The sequence below is a fragment of the Macaca mulatta genome, chromosome X, assembly GCF_049350105.2.
Source record: "Macaca mulatta isolate MMU2019108-1 chromosome X, T2T-MMU8v2.0, whole genome shotgun sequence".
Taxonomy (NCBI): Eukaryota; Metazoa; Chordata; class Mammalia; order Primates; family Cercopithecidae; genus Macaca; species Macaca mulatta.
In genome coordinates, this window is record NC_133426.1 from 7,304,912 (window position 1) to 7,322,129 (window position 17,218).

Sequence of the window (17,218 nt, forward strand, 5' to 3'; positions counted from 1 at the left end):
TGTGAAAACTGGCTCCTCTTGCCTGCAGCCACTATTTTGTTTTGTTTTGTTTTGTTTTGTTTTTGTTTTGTTTGACATGGAGTCTTGCTCCGTCTCCCAGGCTGGAGTTCAGTGGCAAAATCTCAACTCACTGCAACCTCCGCCTCCCGGGTTCAAGCGATTCTCCTACCTCAGCCTCCCAAGTAGCTGGGATTACAGGTGTGCACCACCACAGCCAACTAATGTTGTATTTTTAGTAGAGATGGGGTTTCGCCATGTTGGTGAGGCTGGTCTCCAACTCCTGACCTCAGGCGATCCGCCCACCTTGGCCTCCCAAAGTGCTGGGATGACGGGCTTAAGTCACTGTGCCTGGACTGCCTGCAGCCTTCTTTTGTATGGTTCTTTGTGCAAAAGCCAGGGGAATTGGAGAGAGATTCATTTTGATTTAAAAATCCTTGCTCTGTCCTTGCTCTATGAATTTGAAATAAGATACTTTACTTTGGTGAATCTTTATTTTTAATTAGAGAGAGAGAGAGAGGAGAAGAGAAAGCACGCACGGAGGTCAGATGCCTCCAGCCAAAGGAGGTGAGGCATAGAGATCTGTTACCACTAAGGAAGGTATCTGAATCACGTGGCACCAAATATGTCACTGGTGGAAGGTATCCAAGTTACTGGTGGCAAATCCATATGGATCTGCAGCAACCTCAATTCTTGCCTTCTCAGAAGAAAGAATTCAACAGAGGGGCATACAGCAGGAAAAAGATGGAGGAAACTTTCAGAGCAGGAGTGGAAGTTTATTAAAAAGCTTTAGAACAGTAAGGAAAGAAAAGAAAGGAAGGAAAGTACACTTGGAAGAGGGCCAAGCAGGTGACTTGAGAAACCAAGTGCACTACACTTTGGTGAATCATGAAAGAAATAGTTAACATTGTTTATAAAGTGTGCCTGGTAGATGTTATATGAAAACTTGTTTTCTTTTTTTTTTTTTTTTTTTGAGACGGAGTCTCGCTGTGTCTCCCAGGCTGGAGTGCAGTGGCGTGATCTCGGCTCACTGCAAGCTCTGCCTCCCGGGTTCATGCCATTTTCCCGCCTCAGCCTCCCAAGTAGCTGAGACTACAGGCGCCCGCCACCACGCCCGGCTAGTTTTTTTGTATTTTTAGTAGAGATGGGGTTTCACCATGTTAGCCAGGATAGTCTCGATCTCCTGACCTCGTGATCCACCCGCCTCGGCCTCCCAAAGTGCTGGGATTACAGGCTTGAGCCACCGCGCCCGGCCGAAAACTTGTTTTCTTTTCCCCTGAGTTGGGGAAGGTGAGATTCCCGGTAAATCATCATATTTATTCCCTCACCCGTTCTAAAACTCCAATATGTACATGAAATATCTGGGGATCTCATTAAAATACAGATCATGATTTGGTAGATTTGGAGATGGGCCCCAAATTTTGTGATTTTAACAAGCTCCTGGGTGATGTTGGTGCCACTGGTTCATGGACCACATGAAGCCCAGGGGATGGCAGCACTATGTCATGGGGGAAACTAGGGAGCAGGTTTAGTACACACTCATATTTATACCCCCTGACATCTTCTCTTGTTCCATTCCCTTCCCCTCAACCTAGTACAACTTAGAGTGTTGCAGGGCAGTAGTTTTCAAGCATTGCTTTTTGAAACTATCAAGAATAACCTGGCTTTCCAGTTAAAAGTGAAGATTCTGGGTCCCCACTGCACTGTCGTCCAATTCTGAGATGAAGCTTGGGAACATGCTGTTTTTGTTGTGTTTCTAAAGTGGAACCCTCTGTGATCTGATTTAGGTAGTGGAGACCCCAGGATCTCTATGAAGGAGGCTGGGATCATCAATGTGATGGAAGGGAGGGCATGGATGCTGCTTAGAAGCTGTGTTTACATAGCAAGCACCTGGTTTCTGATGGCTCAGTGTATTAGTCTGTTCTCACACTGCTAATAAAGACATACCTGAGACTGGGTAATCTATAGAGAAAAAGAGGCTAAGTGGACTCACAGTTCCACATGACTGGGGAGGCCTCACAGGCCTAGCAGAAGGCAAAGGAGAAGAAAGGGCACATCTTACATGGTGACAGGCAAAAGAGCATGTGCAGGGGAACTCCCATTTATAAACCCATCAGAACTTGTGAGACTCATTCACTACCATGAGAACAGTATGAGGGGAATCACCCCCATGATTCAACTATCTCCACCTGGCCCCACCCTTGACACCTGGGGATTATTATAATTCAAGGTGAGATTTGGATGGGGACACAGCCAAACCATATCACTGAGATTGTGTATTTGTTTGGGTGACTCAGAGGGATGTGATGGAGATTTTTGTGTGGTCTAAATCCTTTTCAAGCCACCCCTCAGTGCAGTCACTGAAGGCAGGCCATCTGGGAACCACACTTCTCCTCACTCCAGGAAGGAACAAGGGACCAAGGGACCCTAGACAAGCTATTTTACTCTTTTAAGCCTAGTTTGTTTTATCAGTTGTAAGAGAGTAATAATGCTTACCTGGAATTGGATTTTATTTCTTTTTTATTTATTTATTTTTTAGAGACGGGGTCTTGCTCTGTCACCCAGGATGGGGTTCAGTAGTGCAATCACAGCTCATTGCAGCATTAAACTCCTGGGCTAAAGTGATCCTCCCACCTCAGCCTCCCAAAGAGCTGGGACTACAGACATGTACCACCACACCTGGCTGTTTTTAATTTTTTTTTTTTTTTTGTAGAGATGCGGGTCTTGCTATGTTGCCCAGTCTAGTCTCAAATTCCTGGGCTAACACAGCCCTTCTGCCTCAACCTCCAAACGTGCTGGGATTAAAGATGTGAGCCATACTGCCCAGCAAAAATGGAATGGGTTTTATAATCAAAGAGCTCAGAGGAGACACCCAGGAAATTCTATTTGTTCTTTTTATTGGTTCTCTTATACCTGATTGGAGTAGGGACTTCACATTGAAACTAATGTAAATGTGTTTGACATATTACTCTGTCTGTTCTCTTTCTCTCATTCAAGAATGATGCCAGGAGGATTAATAGGTGGAAGTAATACGAGCTCTGGTTTCATGGTCATGTCATTCGTTCTCCCAGCAGCTTGCATAGTGCAGCCATCAGAAGTGGTGAGGAGAATGCTCTGGAGCTGTGCACACCTAGGATGGAAAAGCTCTGTCTAGATTTCTCATTACAAGGTTACCTCCCCTCCAACATTAAAGGGAGCATTGGCAGGAATCCTGAAATGGAAAGGGACTTGGAAGTTCCAATCTCAGATCTTCCTTTGCTTGTACAGAGAAAGAGACTGAGATCAGGAAAAGTTTGATGATGACGTCTGTCAGTATTAGGAATACAAACCTATCCTCTTTGCTCTCACACAATTATTTTATCCACTGCACCATTCTGCTTCCCTACAAATAGGAGCAAATTAGCTTCCACCAAAAGAGTACACCCTGTGGGGAAATGACTTGAAGGTCAATAATACGTATTTGTATTGACTTAAAGAATAGTCAAGCTGCTAAAAGGGTCGATGTTAGTTTTCTTCCCTTGACATATTTATTAATAATTTAGGATATGGGGAAAATAAGATGCCTTCTGGAATTAATATTAGTTGTAAAGCATCGTATATCAGAGGAAAAGTGAAGTAAAGCCAAGAGACCAAAATGTTAGATTGTGAGATTAAAATAATGCTAGATATACCTTCAAACGGGCAAATGATGCACAATGTGAGTATAAATAAGTGCCTGTATGCTGTTTTGCTTTTTATTGTAGTTTATGTTTATGGTTGGATTAAAGTGGTTATATTTTAATTGTCTTAAAAAATGATACCAGTTGTCCTCTATCCAAATGAACCTTGTCTATCAAAGTAGTCAACTTGTAAGGCCATGTGCTTATTCCAATGATGTTGGCACTACTTAAAACACTTTTTTAATGCCTAAGGCATTTTCTTTAAATATTCTTATTAATGGCAGATTTTTGTAGACAATCTACTATGTTTGGTATGATGTAAAAAATCTTTAGGAGAAAGTGTGTGTCCCTATAAAGGTTGTGGAAGGTTGGGAAAATCATTTGGAGTAAAACAAAAGGAGTAGATTACTGAAAACATGACGATGTTTTCGAAAGCAATCCATGTATTCTAATGGAACAGTGCGATGATGTGATGCGTGAGAAGAGCTCATCTTCCAGACCTCTCCTGGTCACTCTACTTTAGTTTGAATGTGAAGCAGTTTTAAAGGCAGATGTACTCCGAACTGCGTTCAACAAACATTTAGTCAGCAGTCTTGTTGCAATGATGCCTCCATTCTCTCCATTGGTCAAAGAAGTATGTGGGCAGAAGTTGAGCTATTGCAAAGTTCAGTGATTGCTTCATGTGGAAGGTGGTGGTAGATGTGTCACACTGATGTGAAGACAGGGAGGCCATGGCCGAAGATCTGCCCATTTAATCTGGTGCTCCCCTCTCTTCTTGATGCAAAGAGGAAAAAGAGAGACTTTAGTCTCAAAGTCAAATCAGAGTGATGCGTGGAGATGGTTAAATGCGGTTTGCCTCTGTGATGCCACTGAGCTGCAATCCTGGTTTTCTATTCTTTGCTCAACACCAGAAGCTAAGGCTATGGGAAGGGATGCATCATGGCAGCTGTACATTGAGAATGAGCCCAGAGGATAGCTTTTTAGAAGCATCTGCTCTTCTTTATTTGAGAAACTCAGCCCTTTTGAGTCGCTTGGATAAAGTATAGCTTTCTAAGGTGAGAAGAAACTTGAAAGGCAGTTCTGATAGCTAATATGGAATTCTTATTATTGCATAGGTTCATTTCATATCGTTCTAGAAATTTATAGGTGCATTTCACGGTTCAAAATTAGAAATGTCAGGGGAAAACATCAAAAAGAGAAATCCCATTTTACACTGATTGGAGATCACAGGGTATAAGATGAAGGAAGGAAGTAGAAAAACATACCCTCACTCACCTGCCCGTAGTTGCTGCTTCCTGCTGGCTAGGGCGCCTTGGTTTGCATTGTATAAGACCTCTCTGCAAGAGTCTACACTTGTCTTCCTCACTGTATGGTGGCCTCAGAGTTCCTTTACCAGGGGACAAGAGTGAAAGCTTCAAGGTTTCTTAAGATTGAATTCCCAGACTTCGCACAGCATTTCCTCTGCCACATTCTGTTAGTCAAAGTACATAACAAGGCTAGTCCCAGGTCAAGGGTATGGAAATAGACTCTGTGTCTTTATGGTGGACACAGGGAGGTGCCATTCATCAGACATTATTATAAAGGCAATCTGCAACACTTCTTTCTGAATTTCCTCAAAGAGAACATGACTGGCGTCTTGATTTCTGAAATCCATGTCTTAAATCCTCAAGTAGCTCCTTTTGTGACACAGTTTCTATTTATTGAAAAGCTAAATCTGGAAGAAGGAAATAATAAAGGAAGATCTATAAAAACATTTATTCTTGAATATATATGTATGTATATATCACAAAAACTACAGGTTTTGATATTCTACAGTTAAATTTGTTCATATGATTTTTCATTTAATTTACTTATTTAACATATTTCGATAAATAATACATGCACATGGCAGAAAATTCAAAGGTACAAAAGGGCATAAAGTAAGCCTTTTTTCTGTATCATTTCTCTCTACCACTCAGTTTCACCATAAGAAACCATATTGCCGTATTTGCAGAAAATTTGGATTTATATCATTTTATTCTATTTAAATCAAATACTCAAGACTAAATAAGAAGGAGACCCATAGAGATGGGGAAGGGGGTATATTTATTTGATTACAACAAACTATGAAGTCATCAACTGACTGTGCCACTTTCTGCTGCCTCACAGATTAAAAACATAAATAACAGAAGGAGAAAGAAAAAATTGTGGAGATGTGTACAGATAAGAATCTAGGAAGCCCCACCAGTATCCATCCTCCTGACTTGAAAAATGCCCGGCAGGGTGACAGTGGGGAGGATGATTAATTATCACTCTGGCATCCCCAGCCATCAGAAAGAGCCCTTTTTAAAGGACCTATAAAATATTAATAAGGTTCACAAGTTTATTTAGCTAATGTGGGATGCCAATACATTGTATCACCATTAGTTTTTGTCTGCGATGCTACAATGTGACTTATAAGGCAAACGTGACTACTGTTAAGACTTAGGAAATAGGTATGAGCTTGGTGGCAGGCAGGAAAGGTTACTGAGAAGATGATAGTATTTGCAATTCAGTTCAGTAGCATACTTGGTGCAGAAGCCAAGTTGTGGAGAGTTGAGCAGTAATAGTTCAAGGACAAGTAATAGACAACTCCGTTAATAAGTTTATCTGTGAAGGAAAGAATAATAGCTACAGAAAGTCATCCAATCACATAAGTGATATTTTAATAAGAAAGACTTGAACATCAGCCTTACATATTGCTATAGGCCAACTTACTGTTGGGGTAGAGCAAGCTTTCTGGAGAGTCACATACATATGCCACCCCATCTTTAGCAGACACCTCATGCTCCCAAGATCTGAATCAGAGATGACAGGGGAGGAACTAAGAACTTTGGCTTGCATTTACTGAATGTTTGCTACATGCTAGACTTTGTCTTGTCTAATTTACACAAATTATGCCATTGCAACTTCACAGCAATTCAGCTGTGTACCATTGTTGTACCTGCCCTACTGGCGAAGAAACTAAGGTCTACAGAGGTTAAAAAATTTCCTGAAAGCCACTCAACTAAACCATGACAAGGCTAATATCAGACCCTGAGTAGCCTGATGACAGAAGTCACCATGCTATACACCACCCCTGACTGAGCCCCACACAAAAGAACGTCAAAACGTGCAGGGATATTTAACCGTATCAACCAATCTTGTTGTAGCCATAAAGTCGATGGATGTAGAGGTTGGGCCCAAGTGTTCTCCTTTGTCTCTCTGGTTCCCTCTCACTTACATATTTCATTGTGAATACAATTAACCTTCTTATCATCAGACAAAGCTCTTAAACATTCCAGAGATTACTCAATAGTGCAACTTACTCTGAACACAACACAGATTTGTCCAGTCCATGGTGACTGAAAAGACTAAATAAGATAAATTTGTTCTCTTCAATGTGAGAGGCATGTCTGTAGCAGTGAGAAGTCAGGTAGGTGTGATAATTAAATTTTACAAGTCAATTTGTCTAGGCTATCATAGCCAAACACCAATCTAGATATTGCTGCGAAAGTATGTTGTAGATGGGATTAACATTCCCTATCACTTGACATCAGGGAGTTGACCCTCACGACATGATGGTCTACACCCAATCCCTTGAAGACCTTAAGAGCTGAAACAGATTTCCCAGAGTAAAGAAACTCAGCCTCAAGAAATTCAAGACAGTAACATAGAAATCCTGAGTTTCCAGCATACTGCCTCTTCTAATTATTTTAGACTTGCCAGTCCTCACCGTCATGTGAACCAATTCCTTACAAGTAAATGTCGTCAGTGGATACATATAGAAAGACAGGAACGTACATCTGCATGTGTATTTGTCTATCTATCTATCTATCTATCTATCTATCTATCTATCTATCTATCATCTACCTATCTGTCAATCATTTCTCATCTATCTCTTGCTATTTATCATCTATCTATCCATGTTTATCTATCTATCTATCTATCTATCTATCTATCTATCTATCTATCTATCATCTACCTATCATTTACCTGTCAATCATTTGTCATCTATCACTTGCTATTTATCATCTACCTATCCATGTCTATCTACTGATCTATCTATAATCTACCTATCATCTGCCTATCTGTCAATCATTTGTCATCTCTCTTTAGCTATTTGTCATCTACTTAGCTCTATCTATCTATCTATCTATCATCTATCTTTCAATCATCTATATATCTATCTGTCTATGTCATTATCTATCTATCCTATTGGTTTTGTTTCTCTGGAAAACTCTGACCAATGCAGTCAGTGTGAAGGGACAGATCAGTATGACTGATAGCTCACAGGTAAAACTTATATTTATGAAACCAGCTTTCTTTCACACTGACTGTTACTTGATTACTCACACCTAGGGCTTCTATCTGGATTTGTTCACAGTGTTTCCTTTATCTTCAGTCACTCTTCTCTTTTTTCAGTGTTTTTCATCTTCATCAACATTGATTTCTTTTTGTCTCCTGGTGGGTTTTCTTTCTTCCTGATATGGTTTGGCTGTGTCCCCACCCAATTCTCATCTTGAATTGTAACTCCCATAATTCCCACATGTTGTTGGAGGGACCCAGTGGGAGGTAATTGAATAGTCAGGGCAGGTGTTTCCCATGCTGTTCTGGTGCTAGTGAATAAGTCTCACGAGATCCGATGGTTTTATGTAGGAGAGTTCCCCTGAACATGCTCTCTTGCCTGCCGCCATGTAAGATGTGACTTTGCTCCTCATTCACCTTCTGCCATGATTGTGAGGCCTCCCCAGCCATGTGGAACTGTGGAACTTTATAATTATGTAGTCTTTGGTATGTCTTTATTAGCAGCATGAGGACAGACTAATACACTTCCCTAAAGTTTCATTGGCACTTTGATGTTCTTTTAAGTGTTTTATCAGGCTTATCCAAATTTATAGTTCCTAAAATTTTAACTTTTGATGAAGGAAATACATGGTCAGAAATATAACATTCTTATAAGAATCACTACCTACCAGTCACTTTAATATATCAATGAAGAAGCATTGTTTCCTGTTATTCAGGAGGTGAATAACATGTTTTGGCTACAACAAATTCATGTGAAAATCATGTACAATCCAGTGAAATGAATTATTATGCAATTAATATCTGAATGCATTTGTATTTTTTCGGCTTACCACTTGTCTCTCAATCATCTAGCCATGCATGAATACTAACAGGCTTGTCTTATTTATAATAGGAACACCTAATCATTGTGTTATTCTAAATTTTTATTTGTATTTCCGGATTATAAACCCAACTGCTAATTTAGATTGTTGTTTAGAAAAGCAACATAGCTCTTTTATTTTATCAAAGGTCATTCAGTAAATTTAATATGTTTGATGCCAGAAAAAGAAATCTCTTTACACAAACATACCCTCTACAAGTTACAAGTTAAAAGCAATATTTGTTTATTTATAATAGCAAACAATAAACTTTTAATCTCTACTACTGTCTTACATTATTTTATGCAATATGCCATAGCTAAAAAAATCTTCTCTACTTTTTTCCTATCCAGTTAGTGAATACATTTTAAGTATTAAATGGAAGAATTAGATTCTTAGGAGAGACAGAACACATATAAAAAGATGTTAATATTTAATAATAAAATTTGAAAATATATTACAAAATAAAGTAAGAAATTTTATTATCTCCAAGAGTATCCTTTTTATAAATTATTTTTCTTGGTTTCTTGTGCTGTTTAAATTTTCTTGATTTCTTTGCAATGGTATTGCTCTGAAAATACCTGAATTATGTTGTATCTACAGATCCCATGAGTATGTAGCCATAGCAACGAACAGCACAGGTAATAGTTCTGATTTTATATGGATTCATGAGCCCTCGAAATTAGACCTTTCCCACTTTAAGAAAAAGGAAAGAAACATCTGAACCTATAAGAATTAGGTCTATAGAATATTTTACATGCAATGCTCACATATACAAAATGAGTGCTTGGAAGTAAATGTGAGAATAAACAGTATGCAGTGGATGAAACATATATTCTAGTTTGAAAACTCAGAAGTGCACATTGAAAGAGAAAATCTATAAACCCAACTGCTTTACATTAGTGGAAAAAGTAGTCTGAATTATGTTACAATTTGCAGGTACATACACATTTATTACTTTAAGAACTTGCACAATATGTAAAGAGCTTTGCTTTACATGAGTAACATTTTGCTAAGTGATGTCTAAACCATTATGAATTCTCAGTTAGCTAGATCAGCAATAATGACATTTTATTGTAGGAGAGAAATATCCTAATGAATGTATCTTAATCTGGTATTTTCAGAAGTGGCTTTTCATCAGGTATAGAACCTGGATTAACAGATGATTTTGCCTACATTATACTTTGATTCTCAGAAAACTTTCCAGTATGATAGATAAAAATTATAAGGATCTGATGTAAACTTCTGAGGCTGTAACTTACGTCCATTTTCTAAGGCAATACTTAAAACAAAAATTTTTAACAGCAATAAACTATTCTTGTGACCATCTCATTTTCCTCCTCAAAATTCACAACTTGTCTCCATTACTGCATGACTTTTTGTTTTGTTTTGTTTTTTAGAGACAGGGTCTTCCTCTATCACCCAGGCTGGAGTGCAGTGGAGGGATCACAGCTCACTGAAGGCTCAAACTACTGGGCTCAAGTGATCCCCCTCCCTAGTAACTGAAACTCACCCTCCCTAGTAACTGAAACTACTGGTGCGTGGCACCCTGCCTGACTAATTTTTTCTTTTTTTCTTTCTTTCTTTCTTTTTTTTTTTTTTTTTTTTTGTACAAACAGGTTCTCACTACATTGCTCAGACTGATCTCAAACTCCTTCCCTAAAGCGATCCACCCACCTCAGCCTCCCAAAGTGCTAGGATTACAGGCATGAGCCACCCACCCAGCCCTAAAGGACATTTAATTTTGGAAATCTTCCACCAATTCAATCCAGCCTAAATTATTTGTAGCACTCCTTCCTTTTGATCATCCATTACTTTTAAGTATCAAAATTCAACTCTCTTTGCTTCCTCATACTTTTGTATATTACATCCCACTTTCTTTCTTTTTTTTTTTTTTTGATTCAAACTTTTTATCGACTTTTATTTTAGATTCAGGGGTACATGTGCAGGTTCATTACATGAATATGTGGTGTGATGCTGATGTCTGAAGTATGATTGATCCCATCACCCAGGTAGCGAGCATAGTACCCAATGGAGAACTTTTAAATCTTGACCCCTCCCTCTTCCTAATAATTTTCGATGTGTATTGTTGTCATCTTTATGTCCACAAGGACTCAAAAGTTCAGCTCCCACTTATAAGATATAACACGTGGCATTCAGTTTTCCTTTCCTGCACTAACTTGCTTAGGATTATGGCTCCATCTGCATCCATGTTGCTGCAAAGGATATTTTATTCTTTTTATGACTGCATAGTATTCCATGGTGTATATATAGCATATTTTCTTTTTTTATTTTATTTATTTATTTTTATTTTTTATTATACTTTAAGTTCTAGGGTACAAGTGCACAACGTGCAGGTTTGTTACATATGTATACTTGTGCCATATACTTAGGTCTTTTCAAGCAAATTGACCAAGGGATCTCCTCAAAACTCTTTGCAGATGTCTCATCTTGCTCCTTTCCTTCCTGCTTCTATATTTGTCATTTAGAATTTGAGATCTGCTAAAGACAAAGCCACACATTTCTTCCAGTTCCTGTGTGGGAAGGCCAAAGATCTATGTGTGTGTCTTACTGACATGTTCTTTCCTGTAAACGCTGTGCCTGGTGTTCCCATAAAATCTAGCTTCTTGAAAATGGCAATACTGGCTGCATTCATGTGTTGAGTGTGTTCTCTGGATCAGTCATTTCACTGGGTTCTTGGAAAGTGCACTTTATCTAATTGTCACAGATATATGAGAAGGACAATGTTTTTTTCATCATCCCTATTTTATAGATGACTGAGCTGAGGTTTCTTTGAGTTAGATGACTGAACCCACAGTGGAAAAATTAGTTCTTCATTCTAGATAATGTCTTAGAATTTTTCCAGCTCTGATGGGTTCAAAATTTAAATTTTGTCATAGAAATAAAGTAACATGAATCTCCACTACAGAAGTGGTGAATAGCTTAGCTTGGCTGAATAAAAGTTTGCATTCTAATCTGACCTTACAGATTGAATAATCAACTGACCTTCTATCAAAGAAATGAAGAAAGTCTGAGAAAATACCCTACAATCTCTCCTTGATTTCTTCCCCATGAGTTTGCACTGAGACCAAGTTCCACCTCTAAAGACAAATCCTATGGTGTTGAAATAGCCTTTTCCTAAGGGAAAAGTGAGTCTCATTTTCATGGGATGCTAATTTTGATGCTCTGAAAAAAAAAATCTATTTAGTGGTCAAATAAATTTGGAAGTCCTCGACTAAATAAAACTGAAATGAGTTTTTTTTTTTTTTTTTTTTTTTTTTGTTATTTGGGGTTTGGTTTGTTTTTTTAAAAGCCATGTGTTCGATGGGAGGCGGAGCAAGATGGCCGAATAGGAACAGCTCCAGTCTCCAACTCCCAGCGCGAGCGACACAGAAGACGGGTGATTTCTGCATTTTCAACTGAGGTACTGGGTTCATCTCACTGGGGAGTGCCGGACGATCGGTCCTGGTCAGCTGCTGCAGCCCGACCAGCGAGAGCTGAAGCAGGGCGAGGCATTGCCTCACCTGGGAAGCGCAAGGGGGAAGGGAATCCCTTTTCCTAGCCAGGGGAACTGAGACACAAAACACCTGGAAAATCAGGTAACTCCCACCCCAATACTGCGCTTTAAGCAAACAGACACACCAGGAGATCATATCCCACATCTGGCCGGGAGGGTCCCACGCCCACGGAGCCTCCCTCATTGCTAGCACAGCAGTCTGCGATATCGCGGCAAGGCAGCAGCGAGGCTGGGGGAGGGGCGCCTGCCATTGCTGAGGCTTAAGTAGGTAAACAAAGCTGCTGGGAAGCTCGAACTGGGTGGAGCTCACAGCAGCTCAAGGAAATCTGCCTGTCTCTGTAGACTCCACCTCTGGGGACAGGGCAATAACAAACCCAGCCGAAACCTCTGCAGACGCAAAGGACTCTGTCTGACAGCTTTGAAGAGAGCAGTGGATCTCCCAACACGGAGGTTGAGATCTGAGAAGGGACAGACTCCCTGCTCAAGTGGGTCCCTGACCCCTGAGTAGCCTAACTGGGAGACATCCCCCACTAGGGGCAGTCTGACACCCCACACCTCACAGGGTGGAGTACACCCCTGAGAGGAAGCTTCCAAAGCAAGAATCAGACAGGTACACTCGCTGTTCAGAAATATTCTATCTTCTGCAGCCTCTGCTGCTGATACCCAGGCAAACAGGGTCTGGAGTGGACCTCAAGCAATCTCCAACAGACCTACAGCTGAGGGTCCTGACTGTTAGAAGGAAAACTATCAAACAGGAAGGACACCTACACCAAAACCCCATCAGTACATCACCATCATCAAAGACCAGAGGCAGATAAAACCACAAAGATGGGGAAAAAGCAGGGCAGAAAAGCTGGAAATTCAAAAAATAAGAGCGCATCTCCCCCGGCAAAGGAGCACAGCTCATCGACAGCAACGGATCAAAGCTGGACGGAGAATGACTTTGATGAGATGAGAGAAGAAGGCTTCAGTCCATCAAATTTCTCAGAGCTAAAGGAGGAATTACGTACCCAGCGCAAAGAAACTAAAAATCTTGAAAAAAAAAGTGGAAGAATTGATGGCTAGAGTAATTAATGCAGAGAAGGTCATAAACGAAATGAAAGAGATGAAAACCATGACACGAGAAATACGTGACAAATGCACAAGCTTCAGTAACCGACTTGATCAACTGGAAGAAGGAGTATCTGCGATTGAGGATCAAATGAATGAAATGAAGCAAGAAGAGAAACCAAAAGAAAAAAGAAGAAAAAGAAATGAACAAAGCCTGCAAGAAGTATGGGATTATGTAAAAAGACCAAATCTACGTCTGATTGGGGTGCCTGAGAGTGAGGGGGAAAATGGAACCAAGTTGGAAAACACTCTTCAGGATATCATCCAGGAGAACTTCCCCAACCTAGTAGGGCAGGCCAACATTCAAATCCAGGAAATACAGAGAACGCCACAAAGATACTCCTCGAGAAGAGCAACTCCAAGACACATAATTGCCAGATTCACCAAAGTTGAAATGAAGGAAAAAATCTTAAGGGCAGCCAGAGAGAAAGGTCGGGTTACACACAAAGGGAAGCCCATCAGACTAACAGCAGATCTCTCGGCAGAAACTCTACAAGCCAGAAGAGAGTGGGGGCCAATATTCAACATTCTTAAAGAAAAGAATTTTCAACCCAGAATTTCATATCCAGCCAAACTAAGTTTCATAAGTGAAGGAGAAATAAAATCCTTTACAGATAAGCAAATGCTTAGACATTTTGTCACCACTAGGCCTGCCTTACAAGAGACCCTGAAGGAAGCACTAAACATGGAAAGGAACAACCGGTACCAGCCATTGCAAAAACATGCCAAAATGTAAAGACCATCGAGGCTAGGAAGAAGCTGCATCAACTAATGAGCAAAATAACCAGTTAATATCATAATGACAGGATCAAGTTCACACATAACAATCTTAACCTTAAATGTAAATGGACTAAATGCTCCAATTAAAAGACACAGACTGGCAAACTGGATAAAGAGTCAAGACCCATGAGTCTGCTGTATTCAGGAGACCCATCTCACACGCAGAGACATACATAGGCTCAAAATAAAGGGATGGAGGAAGATTTACCAAGCAAATGGAGAACAAAAAAAAGCGGGGGTTGCAATACTAGTCTCTGATAAAACAGACTTTAAACCATCAAAGATCAAAAGAGACAAAGAAGGCCATTACATAATGGTAAAGGGATCAATTCAACAGGAAGAGCTAACTATCCTAAATATATATGCACCCAATACAGGAGCACCCAGATTCATCAAGCAAGTCCTTAGAGACTTACAAAGAGACTTAGACTCCCATACAATAATAATGGGAGACTTCAACACTCCACTGTCAACATTAGACAGATCAACGAGACAGAAAGTTAACAAGGATATCCAGGAATTGAACTCATCTCTGCAGCAAGCAGACCTAATAGACATCTATAGAACTCTCCACCCCAAATCAACAGAATATACATTCTTCTCAGCACCACATCGTACTTACTCCAAAATCGACCACGTAATTGGAAGTAAGGCACTCCACAGCAAATGTACAAGAACAGAAATTATAACAAACTGTCTCTCAGACCACAGTGCAATCAAACTAGAACTCAGGACTAAGAAACTCAATCAAAACCGCTCAACTACATGGAAACTGAATAACCTGCTCCTGAATGACTACTGGGTACATAACGAAATGAAGGCAGAAATAAAGATGTTCTTTGAAACCAATGAGAACAAAGATACAACATACCAGAATCTCTGGGACACATTTAAAGCAGTGTGTAGAGGGAAATTTATAGCACTAAATGCCCACAAGAGAAAGCAGGAAAGATCTAAAATTGACACTCTAACATCGCAATTAAAACAACTAGAGAAGTAAGAGCAAACACATTCGAAAGCTAGCAGAAGGCAAGAAATAACTAAGATCAGAGCAGAACTGAAGGAGATAGAGACACAAAAAACTCTCCAAAAAATCAATGAATCCAGGAGTTGGTTTTTTGAAAAGATCAACAAAATTGACAGACCACTAGCAAGACTAATATAGAAGAAAAGAGAGAGGAATCAAATCGACGCAATTAAAAATGATAAAGGGGATATCACCACCAACCCCACAGAAATACAAACTACCATCAGAGAATACTATAAACACCTCTACGCAAATAAACTGGAAAATCTAGAAGAAATGGATAATTTCCTGGACACTTACACTCTTCCAAGACTAAACCAGGAAGAAGTTGAATCCCTGAATAGACCAATAGCAGGCTCTGAAATTGAGGCAATAATTAATAGCCTACCAACCAAAAAAAGTCCAGGACCAGATGGATTCACAGCTGAATTCTACCAGAGGTACAAGGAGGAGTTGGTACCATTCCTTCTGAAACTATTCCAATCAATAGAAAAAGAGGGAATCCTCCCTAACTCATTTTATGAGGCCAACATCATCTTGATACCAAAGCCTGGCAGAGACACAACAAAAAAAGAGAATTTTAGACCAATATCCCTGATGAACATCGATGCAAAAATCCTCAATAAAATACTGGCAAACCGGATTCAGCAACACATCAAAAAGCTTATCCACCATGATCAAGTGGGCTTCATCCCTGGGATGCAAGGCTGGTTCAACATTCACAAATCAATAAACATAATCCAGCATATAAACAGAACCAAAGACAAGAACCACATGATTATCTCAATAGATGCAGAAAAGGCTTTTGACAAAATTCAACAGCCCTTCATGCTAAAAACGCTCAATAAATTCGGTATTGATGGAACGTACCTCAAAATAATAAGAGCTATTTATGACAAACCCACAGCCAATATCATACTGAATGGGCAAAAACTGGAAAAATTCCCTTTGAAAACTGGCCAAAGACAGGGATGCCCTCTCTCACCACTCCTATTCAACATAGTGTTGGAAGTTCTGGCTAGGGCAATTAGGCAAGAGAAAGAAATCAAGGGTATTCAGTTAGGAAAAGAAGAAGTCAAACTGTCCCTGTTTGCAGATGACATGATTGTATATTTAGAAAACCCCATTGTCTCAGCCCAAAATCTCCTTAAGCTGATAAGCAACTTCAGCAAAGTCTCAGGATACAAAATTAATGTGCAAAAATCACAAGCATTCTTATACACCAGTAACAGACAAACAGAGAGCCAAATCAGGAATGAACTTCCATTCACAATTGCTTCAAAGAGAATAAAATACCTAGGAATCCAACTTACAAGGGATGTAAAGGACCTCTTCAAGGAGAACTACAAACCACTGCTCAGTGAAATAAAAGAGGACACAAACAAATGGAAGAACATACCATGCTCATGGATAGGAAGAATCAATATCGTGAAAATGGCCATACTGCCCAAGGTAATTTATAGATTCAATGCCATCTCCATCAAGCTACCAATGAGTTTCTTCACAGAATTGGAAAAAACTGCTTTAAAGTTCATATGGAACCAAAAAAGAGCCCGCATCTCCAAGACAATCCTAAGTCAAAAGAACAAAGCTGGAGGCATCACGCTACCTGACTTCAAACTATACTACAAGGCTACAGTAACCAAAACAGCATGGTACTGGTACCAAAACAGAGATATAGACCAATGGAACAGAACAGAGTCCTCAGAAATAATACCACACATCTACAGCCATCTGATCTTTGACAAACCTGAGAGAAACAAGAAATGGGGAAAGGATTCCCTATTTAATAAATGGTGCTGGGAAAATTGGCTAGCCATAAGTAGAAAGCTGAAACTGGATCCTTTCCTTACTCCTTATACGAAAATTAATTCAAGATGGATTAGAGACTTAAATGTTAGACCTAATACCATAAAAATCCTAGAGGAAAACCTAGGTAGTACCATTCAGGACATAGGCATGGGCA

The 17,218-nt window shown here is 39.7% G+C and overlaps 1 protein-coding gene and 1 pseudogene across 2 annotated transcripts in view; one reads left to right on the top strand and one right to left on the bottom strand.

Annotated features, from left to right (window-relative positions):
* PNPLA4 (patatin like phospholipase domain containing 4) overlaps positions 1-17,218 on the bottom strand; it is a 248,908-nt gene that overhangs the window by 98,855 nt on the left and 132,835 nt on the right. Inside the window, exon 8 of one of the 2 annotated variants that reach the window (XM_028841796.2) lies at positions 2,883-5,370. The exons of the other annotated variant lie outside the window; for it this stretch is intronic. Coding sequence (XP_028697629.1) covers positions 5,322-5,370 — 49 coding nt within the window. The 3' untranslated portion in view covers positions 2,883-5,321. Of the gene's footprint in view, positions 1-2,882; positions 5,371-17,218 lie in introns of those variants that run through there. 2 annotated transcript variants of the gene reach the window in all.
* The window catches only part of LOC708035 (variable charge X-linked-like pseudogene), a 93,046-nt pseudogene that overhangs the window by 32,087 nt on the left and 43,741 nt on the right, over positions 1-17,218 (top strand).